Source organism: Anolis sagrei, chromosome 11 (genome assembly GCF_037176765.1).
Source record: "Anolis sagrei isolate rAnoSag1 chromosome 11, rAnoSag1.mat, whole genome shotgun sequence".
Lineage (NCBI taxonomy): Eukaryota > Metazoa > Chordata > Lepidosauria > Squamata > Dactyloidae > Anolis > Anolis sagrei.
The window spans coordinates 5,668,055-5,693,319 of record NC_090031.1 but is presented as its reverse complement, the minus strand read 5'-3'; the positions used below and the strand labels follow the sequence as shown (position 1 = coordinate 5,693,319).

The following is a 25,265-nucleotide window of genomic DNA, read 5'->3' as shown; positions in this document are numbered from 1 at the left end:
AAAATCTCTCTAATATTCAATGTCTGCCTCCAGTTAGTTCTTTGGGTTTGTTTTCTCCGAAAGCACCCACCCACTCCTGTTATTGTTGTTGTTTTGGGTGTTATTATTCCCCGTTCGGATCCGAATGCCACGCTTGGAATATACCCTGCGGAGGTTATTGAATTGGAACAAAACCCAACACCAGGTGGTTCAAAGCAGGGTTGTCCTCGCTTGTTGGCTTTGAAAGGCACGCAAAGAATGAACGTGGGTGTCTCAGAAGGGTGGCACTTTCATGCTGTCTTGTTTGCCACCCCAAAAAGGCTGCTTTCCCCCAAGCTTTCAGGAGGTAAGGAACAGCACAGTTGGGCTTTTCATATCATGCCCTTCCATTTGATCTCACCAACCTGGGGGAAGTTCTCTTTTGTGCCGGAGAATAAATGACCCTGTGGACATTACTGGATTGCGACTCCCGTCAGACCCATCCACCTGTCAGTGCTTGAAGTCAGTGCTTGAAGCGATGGTCCTCTGCCATCAGCTCCGCTGGGCCAGCTATGTTGTCCGGATGCCCAACCACTGTCTCTGAAAGCAGTTGCTCTCCTCCAAACTCAAGAACGGAAACTCATTTCGGCTCCCTTGGCAGCCACCTCTCCACCAAAGACAACATTGACACAAAAATACAACACCGCCTGAGCTCTGCGAGTGCAGCCTTATTTCAAATGAAGCAGAGAGTATTTGAAGTCCGGGACATCCATAGGGATACCAAGGTGCTTGTTTCTAAAGCTATTGTCCTCCCAACCCTGCTATACGCCTGCGAAACGTAGACTGTCTACAGACATCACATGCAACTTCTGGAATGATTCCATCGGTACTGCCTCCGGAAAATCCTGCAAATGTCTTGGGAAGACAAGCGGACAAATATCAGTGTGCTAGGAAAAGCAAAGACCACCAGCACTGAAGCAATGGTCCTCCGCCATCAACTCTGCTGGACCAGCCATGTTGTCCGGATGCCCGACCACCATTTCCCAAAGCAGTTGTTCTCCTCCGAACTCAAGAACGGAAAACGGAATGTTGTTGGGCAGGAAAAAAGATTGAAAGATGGGCTCAAAGCGAACCTTAAAAACTCTGGCATAGACACTGAGAACTGGGAAGCCCTGGCACTTGAGCACTCCAGCTGGAGGTCAGCTGTGACCAGCAGTGCTGCAGAATTTGAAGAGGCACGAATGGAGGGCGAAAGAGAGAAATGTGCTAAGGGGAAGGTGCATCAAGCCAATCCCGACCGGGATGCCTTCCACCTGGAAACCGATGCCATCACTGAGGGAGAAGTTGCAGATCAAGAATAGGGCTCCACGGTCACCTACGGACCCACCCTGGAGGATTATCTTACTCGGACAACGAGGGATCGCCTAAGTAAGTAAGTAAGGAAGTATCTTCAGGGACATATGTTTCCTGGCACGGAAAGTTGGGAAACACATGGCCCTGATGGTGAAGATGAGACCACAAAGGGAAAACAATACACAATAATGCAATGAACATAGTCTGGGTTCGGTTCGTAACAGATCTCATTTTGTTGTTGAAGTTTTTCTTGGCGCAATGTGTGCCAGGAGGACTGAAGACTGACAGGTTGGAGGTTCGAATCCGGGGAGAGTGCCAAGAGCTCCCTCTGTCAGCTCCAGCTCCCCATACAGGGACATGAGAGAAGCCTCCCACAAGGATAGTAAAACATCAAACATCTGGGCCTCCCCTGGGGAACTTCCTTGCAGACAGTCAATTTTCTCACACCAGACGCAACTTGCAGTTTTTCAAGTTACTCCTGACATGAAAAAAATAGGCTGGAATCACTGGGTTGCGGTGAGTTTTCTGGGCTGTATGGCCATGTTCAAGAAGCATTCTCTCCTGACGTTTCACCTGCATCTATGGCAAGCATTCAAGGAGGTTGTGAGGTCTGTTGGAAACAAGACAAGTGGGGTTTATATGTATCTGTGGAATAATGTCCAGGGTGGAGGAAAGAACTCTATTGTTAAAGGTTTTCATGGCTGGAATCACTGGGTTGCTGTGAGTTTTCCAGGGAGTTTGGGGTTTGTGGAGGACGTTGGCAGGGTTCTTGGACATGTTTATGGCACTCTCTATAACCTGCAATGTCATTGAAGGGAGGGCCATTGGTATCTCCTGAGTTTGTGGAAGTGGGAGCCTGTCTGTGGAAGTGAACACTCCAGTCACGCACATACATACAAATTTTCACTTTTATTATGTGTATAGCTTAGAATTAGGAATGGAAATAGAAGGGCAAGGATTCAAAGTTAATACATATGCTGATGATATAGTACACATTATAGAAGACCCATTAAAAAGCATTCCAAGCGTGATAGAAGCTCTTAATCAATATGGAAATGTAACAGGATTTAAAATACGAGGTTTGAATGAAAAGTAATGCCTCCACCTTCGTAACTCCTCAACAGATGGCAATACTGGTATGCGGCAGGTACTGGCTTGTTCAGTAGACTCTCCTCTACAGTTCCATTTTGGCGGGAAGCCTTAGCATTGAATGGTTGTGTTGTTAAAGTGTGAAGTATGGAACCCTGTGCAGACGGTTGGTCAATGCGACTTAAGCAACACATGCGGCAGGCACTGGCTTGTTCAGTAGACTCTCCTCTACAGTTCCATTTTGGTGGAAAGCCTTAGCATTGAACGGTTGTGTTGTTAAAGTGTGAAGTATGGAACCCTGTGCAGACAGTCGGTCAATGCAACTTAAGCAATGTGCAGTCATTGAATTATTGACAGCAGAAGGTATCACCCCAAAGGAGATTCATCAGAGAATGCAAGCTGTTTATGGTGACTGTGTTTATGTGAGTACTGTGTGTCGTTGGGCAAGTAAGTTTAAAGATGTTGAGGTGACACCTTCTGCTGTGAAGAATTCAATGACTGCATGTTGCTTAAGTCACATTGACCAACTGTCAGTGCAGGGTTCTATACTTTGCACTTTAACAACTCAACCGTTCAATGCTAAGGCTTCCCGCCAAAATGGAACTGTAGAAGAGAGTCTGCTGAACAAGCCAGTACCTGCCGCATATGTTGCTTAAGTTGCAGTCAACTGCTCCCACAGCCTGCAGTCACTCTGGAACCTTTTACAGACACTTGAGCACATGCCCGGCCATTGTCAGTTTTACCATTGTCTTTCCCCCAGTCTAGATGATATTACAAACTTACCACAGCATACAGTTACATCTTGTCTTAGCAGACAGGTTCTTTTAATTACATATAGCCTTTGACGAACAACATCACAGCACAAGGAGGAATATACACTGTACATGACTTCCTTATATACAATTCTATACAATTACACATAGCAATCTCTGATTGGTTCCCAACTCATTAACTTAACTCAGACCCAGGATTACATCATTCACAATCACCTGGACTAGGACAGAACACATTCCCCAAATGATTCCCTATATACAGTTAATGCATGACTCAGCATTTCCGATAGAACCTATTAGCAGTGCATGACTCAGCTATATTACATTACAATACATTGTAAAAGCTGACATAACTGTTCAATGCTAAGGCTTCCCACCAAAATGGAACTGTAGAGGAGAGTCTACTGAGCAAGCCAGTACCTGCCGCATGAAAGTACTGCCATCTGTTGAGGTAGAGGCATTACTTTTCACTCAACCCTTGTAAATAAGTCCGTGTTCTTGACCCAAAATCTATCAAAAAGCAATATCAATAATCAAAAAGCAATGTTGATAAATTGGAGATAAAGTATCTCGGATGTCCCATATATCTGACATATACACAACAGAGAGACGTGGAATTGCACGTATAATATATACTCTCCTCATAGGCCTCTGCTTCTTGACCCCAGGATTTGTGGGAGGGAGGGAGGAAAAGTAGGAGAAGGCATCCATCCAGTCGGGTTCAATTGTCCCTGATAATGTCCATGGGCAATTAAAGTCAATTAAGGAGAAGCAGAGAGGAGGACAAATGCTTGGACCTGGAGGAGGGCGGTCAATGCCGCAATCCAATTTCCCGGCCACCAAATGCAATTAAGGGGAATCGTTTGCTCAGTTTGCCTCGGAGTGCTAGCCTATAAATTGGAGGCGAAGTCAAGCTCTTCTTTTGTCCAGTTTCCGATCCTAGGACGCAAAGCATGGGAAGGCGGCGGACGATGCCTTCCTGCCCGGTGTTTCGCCTCCGAGAAGTGGCCGCCATGTATTTCACCTCCCTCGCCGTCTTCCTCCTCATCCTGGTGGTCGCCCTGCAAGGCACCGATCCGAGGGAGGACTACTTCCCGTACAAAGTCCCATTGGACCCTCGAGGTGCCGTGGAGCTTTCGTGGAATGTCAGCTACCTCCAGCAAGAGGTCCACTTTCAGATTTTGGTCAAGAAGCTCCAATATGGGCTGCTCTTTGGGATGTCGGACCGGGGAGGTTTTGAGGATGCCGACCTGGCTGTGCTCTGGAGCGACGGCGTCCAGTCTTATTTTGTGGTAAGTCGCTACAGTTTTATTACAGTCTGTAGACCCATCAGTGAACAGTCATTAATAAATTCTCCCATCTCAGGAGAAGTTCATTGTCCAAGAGTAATATACATGGTTTCAAGTACTTTACGTTGTCTGAGTAGGATCAACGTGCTGGTGGGTCCGTAGGTGACTGTGGAGCCCTATTCTTGATCTGCGTGTTCTCCCGCAATGAGGGCATTGGTTTCCAGGCTGTTGGCTTGATGCACTTTCCTCTTGGCACATTTCTCTCTTTCGCCCTCCATTTGTGCCTCTTCAAATTCTACAGCACTGCTGGTCACAGCTGACCTCCAGCTAGAGCGCTCAAGGGCCAGGGCTTCCCAGTTCTCAATGTCTATGCCAGAGTTTTTAAGGTTGGCTTTGAGTGCATCTTTCATTCTCTTTTCCTGCCCAACAACATTCCATTTTCCCTTCTTGAGTTTGGAGTAGAGCAACTGCTTTAGGAGACAGTGGTCAGGCATCCGGACAACGTGGCCGGTCCAGCGGAGTTGATGGCGGAAGACCGTTGCTTCAGTGCTAGTGGTCTTTGCTTCTTCCAGCACGCTGAAATTTGTCCGCTTTTCTTCCCAAGACATTTGCAGGATTTTCCGGAGGCAGCGCTGATGTAATCGTTCCAGGAGTTGCATGTGATGTCTGTAGACAGTCCACATCTCGCATGCGTATAGCAGGGTTGGGAGGACAATAGCTTTAGAAACAAGCACCTTGGTATCCCTATGCATGTCCTGGTCCTCAAACACTCTGTTTCATTTGGGGAAAAGCTGCCCTCGCAGAGCTCAGGCGGTGTTGTATTTCGATGTCAATGTTGACTTTGGTGGAGAGGTGGCTGCCAAGGTAGCGGAAATGGTCAACATTTTCTAATATTACACTATTAAGCTGTATTTCTGCCATTGGAGAGGGATTGGCTGATGACTGCTGGAGGAGCACAGTGGCAATAAGGCTGAAAAAGGACTTTTTGATACTGAATTGCAGGCATGTCCAAGTCTGGCCCGGGGGTCAATTGTGGCACATATTCAATTTTCCACGGGCCCGCAACCTCTGTCATAAAAATCAATAATCTGTGACTCATCAGCACTGTTGACCACAGCATAAAATACATGCATTCATAAAAAGCTATTTTATACTAGCCATCCCCTGCCAGGTGTTGCCGTGGCTCAGTCTGGTGATCTGGAAAAATAAAGTCATGAGAAAGTGTTGGTTTCTAATATATGTAATTTCTTTCTGCTTGCGGGTAAACAGTATTTTTTGCTGTTTCTTTGTCAGTGTTGATGTGGAAAGTGTCTGGTTTGCCTCCTCTGAAACATGGAACATATAATTGTCCTTCCTTAGGGGTCCTTCTCAAATATATCATACTATATCTGTGTCTGTATGTGTGAATTGTATCTATCTATCTATCTATATATGTGGCTGGATGGTTCTCTGTCAGGAGGGCTTTGATTACGTTTTCTTGCCCTGGTGAAGGGAGGTGGACTGGATGGCCTTAAGTATTTTCTGTTGGACATGGGGGTTCTGTGTAGGAAGTTTGCCCCAAGTCTGTTGTTGGTGGGGTTCAGAATGCTCTTTGATTGTAGGTGAACTATAAATACCAGTTACTACAACTCCCAAATGTCAAGGTCTATTTCCCCCAAACTTCATCTGTGTTCATATTTGGGAATATGGAATATTCGTGCCAAATTTGGTCCAGATCCATCATAGTTTGAGTCCACAGTGCTCTCTGGTGAACTACAACTCCCAAACTCAAGGTCACTAAATCCTTGTAGTGTTTTCTGTTGGTCATGGGAGTTCTGTGTCCTAAGATTGGTTCAGTTCCATCATTGGTGAGGTTCAGAATGCTCTTTGATTATAGGTGAACTATAAATCCCAGAAACTACAACTCCCAAATGGCAAAATCATTTTTTTTTTTGAGTGATGGTCACTCCTTGGGTTAGTAGGGTTAGTCTTGTGGCCAAATTTGGCGGCAATTCGGCCAGTGGTTTTTCAGTTATGTTAATTCCACAAACGAACATTATATTTTTATTTATATAGATTTTACCAGAAGACAATCAAAACAATAAGAGAGGCAGGGAGAAAGGGTCAGTGTCCCGGGAAGATGCTGCTGCTATTGTTTTGGCAGCTCCAAACTTTAATTTCCCCGCATTTCTCAGGAGGAGGAAAGAGGAGGCGGTGGCAAGCAACATGGTGCTACAGAGCTCCTCACCATCTCTTGCAGAGCCCCAAGGTCTCCACGGAGCACACCTTGAGAACCTCTGTCCTAAACCACAGCTAGATCTTCATGGTCCTCTTCTTGCTCAGGAACATTCAAGGGCGATGTTGCATTGTGATTCTAACCCATCGTTGGGATTCCTTACCTATAGGACGCCTGGAGTGACCACGATGGACAACTGCGCATGGACTCCCAGCAGAACTACAAGCTCCTGAAAGCATGGTCTGCCCTTGAGGGGTTCTACTTGCTCTTCAGAAGGTCCTTTGATACCTGTGACCCAAAGGACTATCAGATAGAGGTAGGAATCTCTTACCTTCAGAACTTTTTATAGTGGGGTGACTGGGGAAAGATGGGAACAGACTGGAAGTGCTACGACTGGAAGTGTCAAAACAGTGTAGCCAAGAAGGAATCATAGAATCATAGAATCAAAGAGTTGGAAGAGACCTCATGGGCCATCCAGTCCAACCCCCTGCCAAGAAGCAGGAATATTGCATTCAAATCACCCCTGACAGATGGCCATCCAGCCTCTGCTTAAAAGCTTCCAAAGAAGGAGCCTCCACCACATTCTGGGGCAGAGAGTTCCACTGCTGAATGGCTCTCACAGTCAGGAAGTTCTTCCTCATGTTTAGATGGAATCTCCTCTCTTGTAGTTTGAAGCCATTGTTCCGCGTCCTAGTCTCCAAGGAAGCAGAAAACAAGCTTGCTCCCTCCTCCCTGTGGCTTCCTCTCACATATTTATACATGACTATCATATCTCCTCTCAGTCTTCTCTTTTTCAGGCTAAACATGCCCAGCTCCTTAAGCCACTCCTCACAGGGCTTCTTCTCCAGACCCTTGATCATTTTAGTCGCCCTCCTCTGGACACATTCCAGCTTGTCAATATCTCTCTTGAATTGTGGTGCCCAGAATTGGACACAATATTCCAGGTGTGGTCTAACCAAAGTGGAATGACTCATTAGAAGCGGGATGCCTTCTAATGAGTCATTAGAAGACATCTACACCAGGTATGGGCCAACTTCGGCCCTCCTCCAGGTGTTTTGGACTTCAACTCTTACAATTCCTAACAGCCAGTAGGACAGATGCCTGATCTAGATTGAGGGAAGTCCAATTCTGGGAACTACCATTGACTCTAAGCTGGGAGGTGTCCAAAGCATGGCAACGGAGATGATCAAAGGTCTGGAGACCATGAATCCCTCTGAGGAGTGTCTTCAAGAACTGGGTCTGTTTAGCCTGCAGAAGAGAAAGTTGAGAGGAGACATGAGAGCTATGTATAAATATGTGAAAAGATGGCATAAGGAAGAGGGAGCAGGCTTGTTTCTAATAGACTCAATGGAGCCATTGGTTCAAACGACAGGAGAGGAGATTGCATTGAACATAAGGAAGAACTTCCTGACTGTAAGAGCTGTTCAGCAGTGGAACTCTCTGCCTCAAAGTCTGGTGGAAGCTCCTTCCATGGAACCTTTTAAACAGAGGCTGGATGGCCATCTGTCAGGGATACTTTGTGTTTTTCCTGCATGGCAGGGGGTTGGACTAGATGGCCCATGGGGTCTCTTCCACCTCCATTATTGCATTGTATTGTATTCTATGGGACACAGATGCCTTGGCATGCCTTAACCACGCACCAGAACATCTGATGTGGCATTCACGGACCAGGACCATTGACTTGCCTTCTACTTTCCTTCCAGGATGGCACCGTGCATCTTATCTATGGGATTCTGGAGAGACCCGTCCCTTCCCTTGGAGCGATTAATGTTTCCGCTCTCCATCAGAAAGGGCTACAAAGGGTCCAGCTGCTGAAACCAGACATCAGGATTCCTTCATTACCAAGTGACTTGAAGACCATGGTGATCAAGGCCCCGAACGTCAGCATTCCTGGCCAAGAGACAACCTATTGGTGCTATATGACCGAGCTTCCTGATGGCTTTGGAAAGCATCACATTGTCATGGTAGGTCCAAAACGCTTTTGCCGAAATCACATTGAGTCATGTGCAAATCTAGAAACATTACGTACTCATGTATAAGTCTATCAGGCCTCTCCTTAATGCCATCAGTTTATTAAGTATTTATTTATTTATTAACTGTATTTATATTCCGCCCTTCTCACTTCGCAGGGGACTCAGGGCGGATTACAATGTACATATACATGGCAAACATTCAATGCCATAGACACACAACATATATAGACAGACACTCAGAGGCTATTAACATTCCAGCTTCCTGCCACCAGGGGAGCTATCGCTTCACCGTCCATTTGTGACACTGATGAAGTACTTCCTCATTCTTTACATGCTTGCTGGAGATTTTTATGGCCTCATAAATTAGTTAAATTAGTCTGGTACCTTAATTTACTACTTGACAGATACAACTGTCTTTCAGGCTGTAAAGGTCAACAACAAACTACACAAATGAGAGTGCCATGTTTGGCCCTGATCCATCATGGGCAGGATGCACACAGCTCTCTGGATGTGGCTGGGCTCCATATCCCATCAGCCTCTCTCAGCCCCCCCCGCCCCCCCCCCCAATCCTACCAGTGTGTTAAGTTGGAGCACAATGGCTCTGTGTGCCAAGGTTGGTCCTGATTCATCAAGCCATATAGTGGCCTTTGTGGATCAAACATACGTACATACTTACATACATAAGTAGGATGGATGGATGGATGGATGGGTAGATGGATAGATAGATAGATAGACAGACAGACATATAGATCAATAGACAGATCAATCAATTGATCAATGGATGGATGGATGGATGGATGGATGGATGGATAGATGGACAGGTGGACAGACAGATCGAGAGACAGGTAGATTGATCGATAGATAGATGGTGGATGGGCAGATGAATAGACAAAATGGTTGGTATAGAACTATAGTAGCTCCTGTAAGCACTGAAGTGATTGGAGGGATGGATGGATGGATAGATAGATGGATAGATAGATAGATAGATAGATAGATAGATAGTCAGCTGCATTGAGATCACTACTGACCCGAAAGGTCATGAGTTCAAAGCCAAGCCGGGTCGGAGTGAGTGTCCAACCAATTTGTGTAGCTTGCTGTTGACCTTTGCAACCCGAAAGACAGTTGCATCTGTCAAGTAGGAAATTTAGATACTGCCTACGTGGGGAGGCTGATTTATAAGGCCATAAAAATCTCCAGGAAGTATGCAAAGAATGAGGAAGTACTTCATCAGTGTCACAAATGGACGGTGAAGCGATAGCTCCCCTGGTGGCCAGAAGCTGAAATGTTAAATAGCCTCTGTGTGTTTGTGTATATATGTTGTGTGCCTATGGCATTGAATGTTTGCCATGTATATGTACACTGTAATCCACCCTGAGTCCCCTGCGGGGTGAGAAGGGCGAAATATAAATACTGTAAATAATAATAATAATAATATAATAATAGCTCTCCGGATGTGACTGGACTAGATCTCTTGCTCCTCCGTCTCAATTTGAACTCATTCTCAAATGCACCATTAACATTGTTTAAGGCGGCATGTATATTGCATAATTAATGTGGTTTGATACCATTTTAACTGCTATGGAAGTTGTATTTTATGAAGTCGTTCGCCGTCTGCCCAAGAGGGCAAACGACAACACCAATGAATATGTAGCATTGAGCCACGGAAGTTCAAGCGGTGTCAAAACTGCATTAATTCTACAGTGTAGATGAACACTCAGACCATCTCTGCAGCTGTTCTACTCCCTTCGCTGCTTGGATTTGCACCAACTGCTACAGCCGGGGAGTGAAACCTGAGCATGGAGTTAATGACGGGGAAAGTCAACCAGCCAGGAGGGCAATTCCAGCAAAAAGCCTGACTCATCAGCTGTGGAGAACATTAGTCAAACCCCGTTGCCTGGCTTGCGATGAAGGAAGGGAGGGAGGGCATGTGTATGTGTGTGGAAGTTGTGATTTAGCAGATCTCAAAGTCACAGCTGGCTGCCCATAGGACGGGAACGCCTCCCAAGGAGGTGAAAAGACACCCACAGGCCAAGGAAGGACAGGACGGGAGAGAAGGAAGGAGACATAGCTCTCAAATGAATGAAGGACAACCAACATATAACCCTACTTGGACACCCTTTGGTGGTTGTTTCTCTGGATCAACAGAAGTCTGTCTTAGAAAGCTGTTAGATTCAGGGAAACTCTGTGTATGCCTGGCTTACTCTCAGATTGAGCTTGTCTGTTGAAATCACAGAGGCCCTCTTGAAAGTCAATGAGGGTTGTTTTCCATTTAGCAAGCACTTCATCTGTCTGGGGTTTTTTTTGTCAGTCCATCACTCTGTCTACCCACCCATTGCCTATTTCATCTATCCATCTGTTCCCTCTATCCAACCATACATTGGTTCATCAGCCATCTATTCCATCCATCCAATGACTTTTGTGCTTACAGCGGCTACTGATCCACCCATCCATCCACTGAGACATCCATCCATCCACCCACTGAGACAACTCTCTATCTATCCATCCATCCATCCAGTCATCCATCCATCCACTGAGACATCTATCCATCCATTCATCCATTAATCCTTTCATCCATCCACTGAGCCAACTATCTATCTATCTATCTATCTATCTATCTATCTATCTATCTATCTATCTTCTATCATCTATCCATTCATCCATCCATCCACTGACATCCATCCATCCATCCATCCAGTCATCCTTTCATCCATCCATCCATCCATCCATCCATCCATCCATCCATCCACTGAGACATCTATCCATTCATCCATCCATCCATCCGTCCATCCATCCACCCACTGAGACATCCATCCCTCCATTCCACCATCCATCCATTGAGACCATCCATCCATCCATCCATCCATCCATCCATCCATCCATCCATCCATCCAATTACTTCAGTGCTTACAGGAGCTACTAAAGTTCTATACCAACCATTTTATCTGTTCATCTGCCTATCCACCATCTATGTGTGTATGTATGTATCTGTCAGTCAGTCAGTCTGTCTGCCTATCTACCTACCTACCTACCCATCCACCTATCCCTCACTCCAATCACTTTAGGGGCTACCATCCATCCATCCACTGGGACATCTATCCATCCATCCATTGACACATCTATCTATCTATCCCTCCATTGAGACATCTATCCATCCATCCATCCAGCTAGCCAGCCAGCCAGCCAGCCAGACATCCAATTACTTCAGTGCTTACAGGAGCTACTAAAGTTCTATACCAACCATTTTGTCTGTTCATCTGCCTATCCACCATCTATGTGTGTAAGTATGTATGTATATATCTATTAGTCAGTCAGTCATCCATCCACCCACCCATCCATCCATCTATCCGTCCATCCTATCTATCCATCTATCCATCTGTCTGTCCGTCCGTCCATCCGTCCGTCCATCCTATCTATCTATCTATCTATCTATCTATCTATCTAATCACTTTAGTGGTTGTCAAAACACCATGAAATAAAATTGAACTTTTTGAATAAGTTTTAGGAACTATTAAAAAAGGTGGAAGTCAATCACCATTTGAGATGCCTGCTACAGACAGAGTGCTGTTACCCCTGAGCTTCCCTTGGGAGGGTTGTCCATAGCTATGGGGCTCCTTCAAGGGAAGTCACAGGGCTCCTCCTGCTTGGCTTGCAATTGCCATGGGGCTGCTGGGCTCCTTGCTGCGGCTCCGTCTTCAGGCCATGAGAGAACATACCTCCCCCTCCACACATCCAGAGATGGAGCGGAATGTTTTTTTGAAGAGCAAGCTTTCACCGGGAAAGTTTCTATAGCAACCTTCCTTCAAAAGGTCCAAAAATGGAAGTGGTTGAAGATCTCAAACAGGGATTTGTTCAAGGTTGAGGGCCATGTTCCAAAACATCTTTGTTTGCCCCCCAATTCCCTCTCCAGGGAGTACAGGATCATTTTCAACAGGATCACCCCCCTTTCTGGAGGAAACTGGCTTGCCAAGAAGCTAGGCTTTCAGAGGTCATGTTGGAAAATGTAGCTATGGAGGCGTAGTTATGTCAATTAGAGCTCTGTCTCCCAATAGAGGATTTTCAACAAGTCAATAGGAGATGTAGAGAAGCAAGACTGAGGGCCGGATGAGGGAAATCGAAATAGCAAAGCCCAGATTGGCCTACAAGCGAGGGACCTGCTGTTTCTGGGAACTTAATGCATGTACTTTCCTGCAAAGGCTATTCTTAGATCCTCTCATTGCTCCTTGAGCGAGACTGATAACATGAGGAGGTGGAAACCAAACATGATCACTGAGCTTCTGCTTTGGAGGCTGTGATGTGTCTCTTTGCAATGACAGAACTATGTGGTTGACATGAAGTTATCTGCTGCACTAGAGGTTCCACCTAAACATTAAGAAGAACTTCCTGAGGGTAATTGCTGTTCACTAGTGGAATATGTAGCATCGAAGTCTGGTGGGGTCTCCTTCTTTGGAGGTTGGATGGCAATCTGTCAGGAGAGATGGATGGTTGGATGGTCATCTGTCAGGGGGTTGGACAGCATGGTCCTTGTGTAGTCTGGTGGGGTCTCCTTCTTTGGAGGTTGGATGGCAATCAGTCAGGAGAGATGGATGGTTGGATGGTCATCTGTCAGGGGGTTGGACAGCATGGTCCTTGTGTAGTCTGGTGGGGTCTCCTTCTTTGGAGGTTGGATGGCAATCTGTCAGGAGAGATGGATGGTTGGATGGACATCTGTCAGGGGGTTGGACAGCATGGTCCTTGTGTAGTCTGGTGGGATCTCCTTCTTTGGAGGTTGGATGGCAATCAGTCAGGAGAGATGGATGGTTGGATGGTCATCTGTCAGGGGGTTGGACAGCATGGTCCTTGTGTAGACTGGTGGGATCTCCTTCTTTGGAGGTTGGATGGCAATCTGTCAGGAGAGATGGATGGTTGGATGGTCATCTGTCAGGGGGTTGGACTGCATTGTCCTTGTGTTATCTTCCAACTCTAGGATTCTCTGGAGCTCTTTCAACAGAGGCTGGAAGGTCATCCCTTCAGAGGAATTGGATGGTGTCTTCCTGCAGGGCAAATTGGGTTGGACAGGATGGCCCTTGGTTCTCTTCCAACTCTAGGATGGTGTGAAATATCTAATATCATGTTCCTCAATAGCCATGGTCAACAATGGCAAAAGGATTGTGGTCCTTTTGAACCAACCTCACCAAATAACCCTTTATTGTAGTATGAACCTGTTATCACCAAAGGGAACGAAGCCCTGGTCCACCACATGGAGGTCTTCCAGTGCGCCCCGCAGTTCGAGACCTTCCCCAGTTATAATGGACCATGCGATTCGAAGATGAAGCCAGAACGGCTGAACTTCTGCAGGCATGTGCTGGCTGCCTGGGCAATGGGTGCGCAGGTATGTCCAAAGCATTGTAAACAAACCATGGTGAACCTTCCATTCTATTGCTTCCTTCTCCAGACCCAACACTCATTTATCTTCCCTTCCTTCTTTGCTTCCTCCTTCCAGGCCTTTTACTATCCAGAAGATGCTGGGCTCGCTTTCGGAGGACCTGGAACCTCCAGATATTTGCGCCTGGAAGTTCACTACCACAACCCTCTGGAGCTCAAAGGTAAGCCAAACAATGAATTGATCTGGGTTGTTGTAGGTTTTTTTCGGGCTGTATGGCCATGGTCTAGAGGCATTATCTCCTGACGTTTCGCCTGCAGGAGGATGTGTGCAACAGATGCAGATGAAACCTCATGAGAGAATGCTTCTGGAACATGGCTATACATTCCACAGATATATAAACCCCAATTACCTAGTTTCCAATAGATCTCACAACCTTTGAGGATGCGTGCCACAGATGCATGCGAAACATCAGGAGAGAATGCTTCTGGAACATGGCCATACATTCCACAATATAAACCCCACTTGCCTAGTTTCCAACAGACCTCACAACCTTTGAGGATGCATGGCATAGATGCAGGTGAAACGTCAGGAGAGAATGCTTCTGGAACATGGCCATACCTTCCACAGATATATAAACCCCACTTGCCTAGTTTCCAACAGACCTCACAACTGGGTTGTTGTAGGTTTTTTCGGGCTGTATGGCCATGGTCTAGAGGTATTATCTCCTGACGTTTCGCCTGCATCTATGGCAAGCATCCTCAGAGGTAATGAGGTCTGTTGGAACTAGGCAAAAGGGTTTATATATCTGTGGAATGACCAAGGTGGGACAAAGGACTCTTGTCTGCTGGAGCTAGGTGTGAATGTTTCAACTCACCATCTTGATTAGCATACAATGGGCTGACTGTGCCTGGAGCAAACTTTTGTTGAGAGGTAATTAGATGTCCCTGCCTGCTTCCTCTCTGTTGTTGTGCTGTTGCAATTTTAGAGTTTTTTAATACTGGTAGCCAGATTTTGTTCATTTTCATGGTTTCCTCCTTTCTGTTGAAATTGTCCACATGCTTGTGGATTTCAATGGCTTCTCTGTGTAGTCTGACATGGTGGTTGTGAGAGTGCTCCAGCATTTCTGTGTTCTCAAATAAAATGCTGTGTCCAGGTTGGTTGATCAGGTGCTCTGCTATGGCTGACTTCTCTGGTTGAAGTAGTCTGCAATGCCTTTCGTGTTTCTTGATTCGTGTTTGGTGGTCCCTATGTAGACTTGTCCACAGCTGCATGGTATACGGTAGACTCCTGGAGAGGTGAGAGGATCCCTCTTGTCCTTTGCTGAACGTAGCATTTGTGGGATTTTCTTGGTGGGTCTGTAGATAGTTTGTATGTTGTGTTTCCTCATCAGCTTCCCTCTGCGGTCAGTGGTTCCCTTGATACAGCGGCTAAAACCTCATTTTTGTTGGCTGGTTTTAACCCCATTCTGATGACACAAGTTGCCCTTTATTTGTTTAAAGCTGCTAAAAGGAGATCAGAGTACATAGATCAGATAGGGGTGCAGTGTAGGGGAGATGAGGATAGTTGATGTATATATCTATGGCTAAGCTACATTGGTTTTAAGTCGATAAATTCCTATATATTTGTATTCTATTTTAATAGGAGTAGACGTATGTTATGTTGTATGTTGTGTTTGCACTGTCTGTTTTTGATAAGGCCAACTGGCTAATCAATAAAAAATGTTGTTGTTGTTGTTGATATTAGTTATGTTAACCTATCTATATCTATGGTTGGATGGCTCCTTGTCAGGAGGACTTTGATTATGTTTTCTTGCCCTGGTAAAGGGAGTTGGACTGGATGGCCTTAAGTATTTTCTGTTGGTCATGGGGGTTCTGTGTGGGAAGTTTGCCTCGATTCTGTTGTTCATGGGGTTCAGAATGCTCTTTGATTGTAGGTGAACTGTGAATCTCAGTGACTACAACTCCCAAATGTCAAGATTCTATTTCCCCAAAACTCTACCAGTGTTCACACTTGGACATATTGAGTATTCTTGTAGAGTTTGGTCCAGATCCATCATTTTTTGAGTCCACAGTGCTCTCTGGATGTAGGTGAACTACAACTCCAAAACCAAAGGACACTGCCCACCAAACCCTTCCAGCATTTTCTGTTGGTCATGGGACTTCTGTGTGCCAAGTTTGGTTCAATTCCATCGTTGGTGGGGTTCAGAATGTTCTTTGATTGTAGGTGAACTATAAATCCCAGCAACTACAACTCCCAAATTACAAAATCAATTTTTTTTGAGTCAAGGACATACATTACGTTGTTAGGTGTCCTGAGTCCAAATTTGGTGTCAATTCGTCTAGTGGTTTTTGAGTTCTGTTAATCCCACAAACGAACATTACATTTTTATTTATATAGATTATTGTCACCTATTTAAGTAAGGACTGGATGGTATTCTTTTGGCAGGAGAGAGCAAAGATTTTGTCCAACTACGCTTCCAGGAGCCACAAGAGCAAGAGTGGCGTCAACCTGCATTAGATGCACCCCAAGGGATGCTTCAGAGCACCCCCTTCCCTTGTTTTCTCTTTCTATTAGCAGTTTTTGGAGCACGAGGATTCAAACGAAGCACAAAGTGGCTGCATTTCCATAAACTCCCAATTGCTCGCTCTTCGGAGTAAATTTAGCCAACTGAAGCATCTGGGCTGTTCTTCAGTCTTATCACACTTGGCTATAAATAATCGTTTTTGTTGGTTCTTTTCTTCTCCCCGGTTATTCTTATCCGTTTCGTTGTGTGCCCAAAGCTGGAGACAGAAGCTTGGAAGAAATGAGAAAAATCTGGTTTCTCCCAAAATATGCACAGAAGCACATGGCCCGTGGTTCCAAAGCGTCCCCTTCTTCCAAGGCAAACACCTTTTCTTATGTGAAATACGTCACGTAAACACGTTGGTTTGGGACCAAGAACGGTGGCGACACCTCCATCTTTGGCTTCAAGGCACCGGCTAAAGTTGGCTTGCTAGATTGCGTTGGTTTTGCGGGAGAACTAGCCGAGTCGAGGGACATGTTATGGTGGCGAGGATGCTCTTCTGACTTTCCTTAGCTCTCCTCAAGCCTTTCCCTTCCTATATTGAGAGATATAGGTGCATCACAGCGGTGACATTTCAGGGTGACTAAGAGTGTGCTAAGCTAGCGCCGCATCTTCCGCTTGGATGTTGGGTTCTGCCATTAATTGTAGCCTCGAGGCAAAGGAAGATGTTACATCACTCTATATACCTTCACCGCCTCATAATCCCTGAGCCCTGACATTCCTTGTAAGGTACCAATATCACCAGGGATGTCTCCAGGGCAAGAAAAATATAGAACTCATTCTTCCAGGCTTTCAAATAGTGGTGAGTGGGAGTCGCATATATTTGCGTCAGGATTTGGTCTTGCGGGTTGGAAAAGTGGTGAGAGCCTGGAGTTCGATTCTAATAAAAGACCATTCAGTCCAACTCAAAGGCTATCCAGACCAACACCCTTCTGTGTTCAGGAATCTACCACACAAACCACTCCCCCCCCCCAACACAGATGGCCATCCAGCTTCTGTTTACAGACCTCCATAGAAGGTCTGTAAAGTTGGAAGGGGCACCCAAAGACCACCCACACATGAAGACTTCACCATGCTCTAAGGCAGTGTTTCTCAACCTTCCTAATGCCGTGACCCCTTAATACAGTTCCTCATGTTGTGGTGACTCCCAACCATAAAATTGATTTCATAGCTGTAATTTTGCTACTTCAGCCTTCTCTGCCAAAGGGGTTCCTAAGACCATCAGAAATGTATGTTTTCTGAAGGTCTTTGGTGGCCCCTCTGAAACCCCTCGCAACCTCCTCAGGGGTCCCGACTCCTAGGTTGAGAAGCACTATTCATAACCAGCCTGTGCCTGCTTTCTGTGTTAAAGGGGAGGAAAAAGGTTGGTGATCCTAATTCAGGAAAATAGAAGGAAGTGGTGTGACTCATAAATGCAACATCTCTACGCAAGGCGTATCTTTTCTGTTTTCCCAGGCCACCATGATTCCTCAGGGATCCGGCTCTTTTACACTGCCTCCCTTCGACCCTACGATGCTGGCATCATGGAGCTCGGCTTGGTGTACACCCCAGTGATGGCAATCCCACCTGGTGAAAAGCATTTTGGGCTGACGGGATACTGCACTGATCAATGCACCCAGGTGGTGAGTACCTATGCAGATAAGTGAACCCATGGTTAAATGAATTTATTGGTAAGTGAAAGCTCAGATAAGTGAAACCATGGAGAAGTCAAACCATGGATAATTCAATCCACAGATAATTCAAACTATGGAGCATTCAAGCCATGGATAATTGAAACCACAGGTAAGTCAAACCATAGATAAGTCAACCCATGGCGAAGTCAAACCACGGATAAGTGAAACCATGGAGAAGTCAAGCCATGGATAATTGAAACAACAGATAAATTATACCACAGAGAAGTCAAACAATGAATAATTGAAACTACAGATGAATTAAACAATGGAGAAGTCAAGCCATGGATAATTGAAACCACAGATAAGTTAAACCACAGATAAGTCAACCCATGGAGAAGTCAAGGCATGGATAATTGAAACCACAGAGAAGTCAAACCATGGAGAAGTCAAACTATAGATAAGTCAAACTGTGGAGAAGTCAAGCCATGGATAATTGAAACCACAAGTAAGTCAAACCATAGATAAACCAAACCATGGCGAATTCAAGCCATGGATAATTGAGACCACAGATAAGTCAAACCATAGATAAGTCAACTCATGGAGAAGTCAAACCATGGATAATTGAAACCACAGATAAATTATGCCATGAAGAAGTCAAACTATAGATAAGTCAAACTGTGGAGAAGTCAAGCCATGGAAATTGAAACCACAGGTAAGTCAAACCATAGATAAAGGAAACTATGGCGAATTCAAGCCATGGATAATTGAAACCACAGATAAGTTAAACCATAGATAAATCAAACCATGGTGAATTCAAACCATGGATAATTGAAACCACAGAGAAGTCAAACCATGTAGAAGTCAAACCATGGATAATTGAGACCACAGATAAATTATGCCATGAAGAAGTCAAACTATAGATAAGTCAAACTGTGGAGAAGTCAAGCCATGGAGAAGTGAAACCACAGGTAAGGCCAACCATAGATAAACCAAACTATGGCGAATTCAAGCCATGGATAATTGAGACCACAGATAAGTCAAATCATAGATCAGTCAAACCATGGATAATTGAAACCACAGAGAAGTCAAACCATGGATAACTGAGACCACAGATAAATTATGCCATGAAGAAGTCAAACTATAGATAAGTCGAACGGTGGAGAAGTCAAGTCATGGAGAAGTGAAACCACAGATAAGTCAAACCATCGATAGTAGAAACCACAGATAAGTCAAACTGTGGATAAGTTAACCCATGGAGAAGTGAAACAATGTCTATAAGTTCTGGATGCATGTGATCCTACTGTCATGCAATTCCTGATTGAACATGTTGATATTTCTGGTTTGCAGACTGATCCCTCCTACCTCTGTTTCTCTCTTTCCCAATATTGTCTGGGTGCACCTCATTTTTCTCCCTCACCCCCTTAACCAGGCACTGCCCCCTTCCGGGATCCACATTTTTGCCTCTCAGCTTCATACCCACCTGACTGGGAGGAGCGTGGAAACCGTCTTATCAAGAGGAGGTTTGGAGAAAGAGATTGTCAACAAGGACCCTCACTATAGCCCCCACTTCCAGGTATGCCTTTTCTTTTCAGTTCTGATATTGGGTGAAGTGGTTGGGTGACGTCACGTCACTGCAGAGTCACGGAGGATCTAAAGATTCCTACAGAGGTGTCCTCACAATTGCAATTCCTTTATATGTGGTTTTTACTTTCACTTTTGCTTTCCTGCTTTCAGAATTCTGGGCCCATAACTTCAGCAAATGTAGAGGGATAATTGTAAATCCATTGATGAAGATGTATATCTGAATCTGGCCTGTTTTTCAACTGATGTTGAATGGCCACAAGTGGTGTGCAAAATGGCACAGAATTCTGTTCTGTTTTCATTTCGTTTTCGGATACTCCCCTCCCCACCATTCTGTTTTTGGGAAGATTCTTCCCGAAATTGAAATGGAACTCAGAGTTTCGAATGACAAATCCAAATACCCCCCATCCTAATTCCCAGAATTTTCCTGTAAATTCTGGCGAGGCATCTGGAATTCAAAAAGGAAACAGACCCCCCCCCTCCCAAAATACAGAACAGATTTGCACACCCCTAAATTGGCCATTTGTCAGGAGGGCTTATATTGTATCTTCCTGCCTGACCAAATTGGTTTGAACTGGATGGTCATTGGGATCTCTTCCAACTGCATGGCTCTATGATTTTACATAGACCCATATGGGCTTTAGGTGGACCCATAAACCTCCTCCTGCCCTTGACCTGGCCTGATCTTGACTTTACCTTGTCTGATCTCATCTTCTGTCTGGCTCCTGTTTTCCATTAGGAGATCCGCATGTTGAAGAAAGTGGTGTCCGTGTTTCCGGTGAGTATTCAAGCCATTGTATGTGTCCCCTCTTAACCTTCTCTTCTAAACACCCCCATCTCCCGTCATATGTTTCCAAATCTTTGGCCATTTTTGGTCACTTCCCAGTATGTCCATCTTTTTCTTGAATTGCTTTGCCCAGAATGGGACACAGTAGTCCAGGTGAGGTCTAACCAAAGCAGAAGAGAGTGGAACTACGGCTTCCTTTAGTCTGGATCAGGGGTTCTCAAACTTTTTCAACCGTGGAGCCCTTTTTGAAGCAAAAGGTTCTCATGGAGCCCCAAGAAAAGTTCTCATGGAGACCCAGGCTGGGTTTTAGCACAGCTGGTTAATCACCAGCAGCAATACATCTTACCAATCGAAAGGTTGGCAGTTTGAAGCCCGAGTTGGGGTGAGCACCCGACTTTCAGCTCAGCTTACTGTCCAGCTAAGCAGTTCGAAAACAGCTGTCAGCTGTGAGTAGGATAAATTAGGCACCGCTTAAGCAGAGAGGTATTTTAAGGCACCATAAAAGAAACACCAGAAAATGCCAGTGATCAAAGGAAGGAAGAAGTCTGTGATCAAGGTTCATTGTAATTGAGGATGGAGTGACAGCACCCCCATGTGGCTGAAATTGAGCGCAACCTCCAGGACGCCGAAGCTTACACAATACTTCTATCTGTTGTCTGTCCTGTCTGTTTAATGGAATTGAATGTTTTCCATGTACGTGTTCTGTGATCCACCCTGACTCCACTTTGGGGTGGGAAGAGTGGAATATAAATGCTGTAAATAAAATAATATTGATTGTATTGTCGAAGGCTTTCATGGCCGGAATCACTCAGTTCTTGTGGGTTTTTTCGGGCTATATGGCCATGTTCTAGAGGCATTTCTCCTGACGTTTCGCCTGCATCTATGGCAAGCATCCTCAGAGGGTGAGGTCTCCCTCACCCTCAGAGGGTGAGACCTCACCCTCTGAGGATGCTTGCCATAGATGCAGGCGAAACGTCAGGAGAAATGCCTCTAGAACATGGCCATATAGCCCGAAAAAACCCACAAGAACTGAATATTGATTGTTTTCTTATTGTTTTTACTGTTGATGTACTTTGGGCTCAGTCTCATGAAAGCTGCACCGAGTCCTTTGGGGAGATGTTAGCGGGGTATAAATAATAATAATAATAATAATAATAATAGTTATAATAATAATAATAATTATAATTATAATTATAATTATATAGGCTGTGGGGATGGTGAGGAAAAAAGGCTTTTGGTGGCCAGGGAGTGGGAGAGGAGAAGCTGGAAAGAGGAACAAAGCTTGGAAGGGAAGGAGGAGGCAACCACGAAGCCCCTCAGGATGCGTCATGGAGCCCCAAGAGCTCCACGGAGCACACTTTGAGAACTGCTCCTATTGAAGCAGTCTAGAACCACTTTGGCTCATCACACTATTGACTCACATTCAACTTGTGGTCTACTAAGACTCCTAACTCCCTTTCACATGGACTTCAAGACTAAACTTAAGGACCTCACTATCCCGAAAAGATCTGCAAAGAGGATGTGCTTGTCTCCAAACAGGGCGATGTGCTGAGAACCACTTGCGTGTACAACACTGAAGACAGGAGTCAAGCAACTGTGGTGAGTCTCTCGGGTCAAGCTACATAATATAATTGTGACTTTTTCGTCGTGACTCCTGTTTGCCTGATCCGTATTTCTCTTTTTCTCATCTGCAGGGAGGCTTTGGAATCATGGAAGAGATGTGTGTGAATTACGTCCATTATTATCCCCAGACGGAGCTGGAGCTGTGTAAGAGCGCCATCGACATGGGCTACCTTCAGCGCTATTTTAAGCTTGTGAACAGGTATGGAAAGACTACCTTTACTATAATGTACATCTACACTGTAGGATTAATGCAGTTCCATACCACTTTAACTGCTCTGTCTCAATGCTATGGACTCCTGGGAGTTGTCTTTCACCTTCTCAATGCCTCATCAAACTACAACTCCCAGGAGTCCACCGCATGGAGCTGTGGCAATTAAAGTGTTGCCAAGCTGGATTAATTTTCAGTGTAGATGCATCCATAAAGGACCACAGTCTCCCTGAGAACTTTAGATTAATAATAAGGGTTCAGACAATTTCTCTTTCTGGCAGGTTTAATGACGAGGAAGTCTGCACATGCCCAGAGGCCTCCGTCACACAGCAGTTTGCCTCGGTGCCTTGGAATTCATTCAGCAGAGACGTCTTGGAATCCCTGTATGGCTTTGCTCCCATTTCAATGCATTGTAATAAATCTTCAGCAGTCCGTTTCCCGGTATGTATGGACAAGGAAGGGAAGAAAACAATATGGCGACTAGTATAAGACATCTCAGAGTATCATTGCCCATAACGATAAGAAACACCATCCAATTTCACTGGAGGACAAAGATTTCTAGAATGATATTCTGTCTAGGAATCTCTAGATCAACCAGCATGGCTTTATGGTCAACTCTGGTGGAAGTTAATCATGGAAATGCACTGGAGGACCTAGAGATCCCATGTTCTGTCTAGGAGTCTCTAGGTCCTTTCTGGATAACTTTATGGCCAACCTCTGAAGGATGTTAACCATTGAGTTGAGATGGAAGATCTAGAAATTCATAACAAGGTGTTCTGTTTAGAAGTTTCTAGGTCTTCTAGCATGACTTTATGGCCAATTTCTAAAGGACATTGACCATTGAGTTGAAGCAGCTAGGGATTTCGAGGTCCTCCAGCATGACTTTATGGCCAACTTCTGAGGGACGTTGATAATCAAGTTACAGTGACTAGGAATTCCTAGGTCTTCCATCATGACTTTATGACCAACTTCCGAAGAAGGTTGACCATTGAGTTATAGTGACTAGAGATTTCTAGGTCTTCCAGCATGACTTTATGACTAACTTCTGAAGGATGTTGACCATTGAGTTACAGTGACTAGGAATTTCTAGGTCTTCCAGCATGACTTTATGACCAACTTCTGAAAGATGTTGACCATTGAGTTATAGTGACTAGGAATTTCTAGGTCTTCCAGCATGACTTTATGGCCAACTTCAGAAGGATATTGACCATTCATTTGCAGTGACTAGGAATTTCTAGGTGTTTCAGCATGACTTTATGGCCAACTTCCAAAAGACATTGACCATTCCGTTGCAATGACTAGGAATTTCTAAGTCTTATGGTCAACTTCTGAAGGACGTTAACCATTGAGTTTCTGACTAGGAATTTCTAGGTCTTCCAGCATTACTGTATGGCCAACTCCTGAATGATGTTGACCATTGAGTTGAAATGGAGGATCTAGAAATTATTTGAGGTGTTCTCTTTAAGAGTCTCTGGGTCTTCCGACTTATAAAGGACATTGACCATTGAGTTACAGTGACCAGGAATTTCTAGGTCTTCTAGCATGACTTTATGGTCAACTTCTAATGGATGTTGACCACTGAGTTGCATTGAAAAACCTAGGATTTCTAAGCAGGTCTTCTGCCTAGGGATTTCCAGATCTTCCAGCATGACTTTATGACCAACTGGCAGAAATGGACCATAAAGTTGCAGTGGAAGAATGAGAGATTCCTAGAGAAGTGTTCAGTCTTGGACTCCTAGCTTCTCCAGCATGACTTCCAACTTCCCTAATCTAAATCCTATTGTTGGAAAGCACTGCATGAGACTCGTTGGCTTGATCTCCTTGTTGACTCCTCACTCAACAATTCCATAACTCACAATGTCTGCTTTCTTTCCCTGACAGGGAGAATGGGAGAGGCAAACCTTGCCAAAAATTACGGAGGTGCTTCCAGAGCCGGTCTCGTCCTGCGAACACAATGGACCTCGTTTTCCAATGTCCCCCACCATTGTTAAGCTTGAGAAAGGAGCAGCAAAATGAGACCTGGGTTGAACCTGTTGGACAAGTTTGGCTAGAGTTTGATTCTTTGCAGCTCCTATGAGAAACCCTGATGCCAAAGAGAGATATGGCGGGGATAGCTTTTAGCGAGAAGGGAGTTCGGTCCACCTAGTTGCTTGGATTGCAATATATTGGCTCTATCTGCAAAGAAAGGAATCCCTAGATGGATCAGATTCCCATTTATGGTTCTCTAAGGGCCAGTCGAGACAACCAAAGATGACCATGGAACTGCAGTGGAGAACCTAGAACTCCTTTTCTCTAGGAATCTTTGGGTCCTCCAGGAAGACTCTATGGTCAACTTCTCATTCTATATATATGAATAAGACTCAACAAAACTTCCACATGTAGAAGCAATGTTGGATGAGGGAGATAAACAGAGAATGGAGAGCTCTTTCCAAGGTTGCCCAAATCTTGTCACTGCTAGTGTCTTACGCATGGATTAATTCTCTTATGGAAATGGTTGGGATTTTTTTGTCTCATGAGAGTCATTCCACATGGATGTGCATTTGGCACCATGTGTGGTTCCGTTGTACAACATTGCCATTCAATACAATAGCAAAATACAGGGGGTAACATGGTGTTTGGAGCAGACGGATACAACTCAACATTGTTGTAGGATCTTGGACAAGATTTCTGGCACCACGCAATGTTATTCGACACCTTCGCCCCCTTTTCCTCTTTCAGTAGAAGCTTCCTGTGTTTTTGAGCTTGAATAGCCTCAATAGATCCCTCTCACTCTCTTGTTGTCGGGATCAAAGGGGGATCTGGTGTGGGCTTTCGCTTGGTAGGCAACACCCATCCTCTCGAGCGTGTATTTGCCGCTTTTCACAAAATCAAGGGTGGC

General features: G+C 45.0%; 2 protein-coding genes across 2 annotated transcripts in view; one reads left to right on the top strand and one right to left on the bottom strand.

Annotated features, from left to right (window-relative positions):
- The first annotated feature begins 237 nt into the window (after positions 1–237).
- On the top strand, positions 238–24,403 carry DBH (dopamine beta-hydroxylase). The gene is made up of 13 exons (XM_060757710.2): positions 238–325; positions 4,077–4,465; positions 6,847–6,993; positions 8,381–8,641; positions 13,842–14,018; positions 14,130–14,232; positions 18,031–18,197; positions 19,618–19,761; positions 20,509–20,547; positions 22,096–22,155; positions 22,251–22,378; positions 22,669–22,828; positions 24,269–24,403. The coding sequence occupies exons 1-13, from the start codon at positions 238–240 to the stop codon at positions 24,401–24,403; spliced, it is 1,998 nt and encodes a 665-aa protein (XP_060613693.2).
- The window catches only part of SARDH (sarcosine dehydrogenase), a 41,765-nt gene continuing 39,152 nt past the window's right edge, over positions 22,653–25,265 (bottom strand). The window contains exon 21 of the mRNA XM_060757458.2: positions 22,653–25,265. Within this exon, the coding sequence (XP_060613441.2) occupies positions 25,140–25,265 (126 nt within the window). The 3' untranslated portion in view covers positions 22,653–25,139.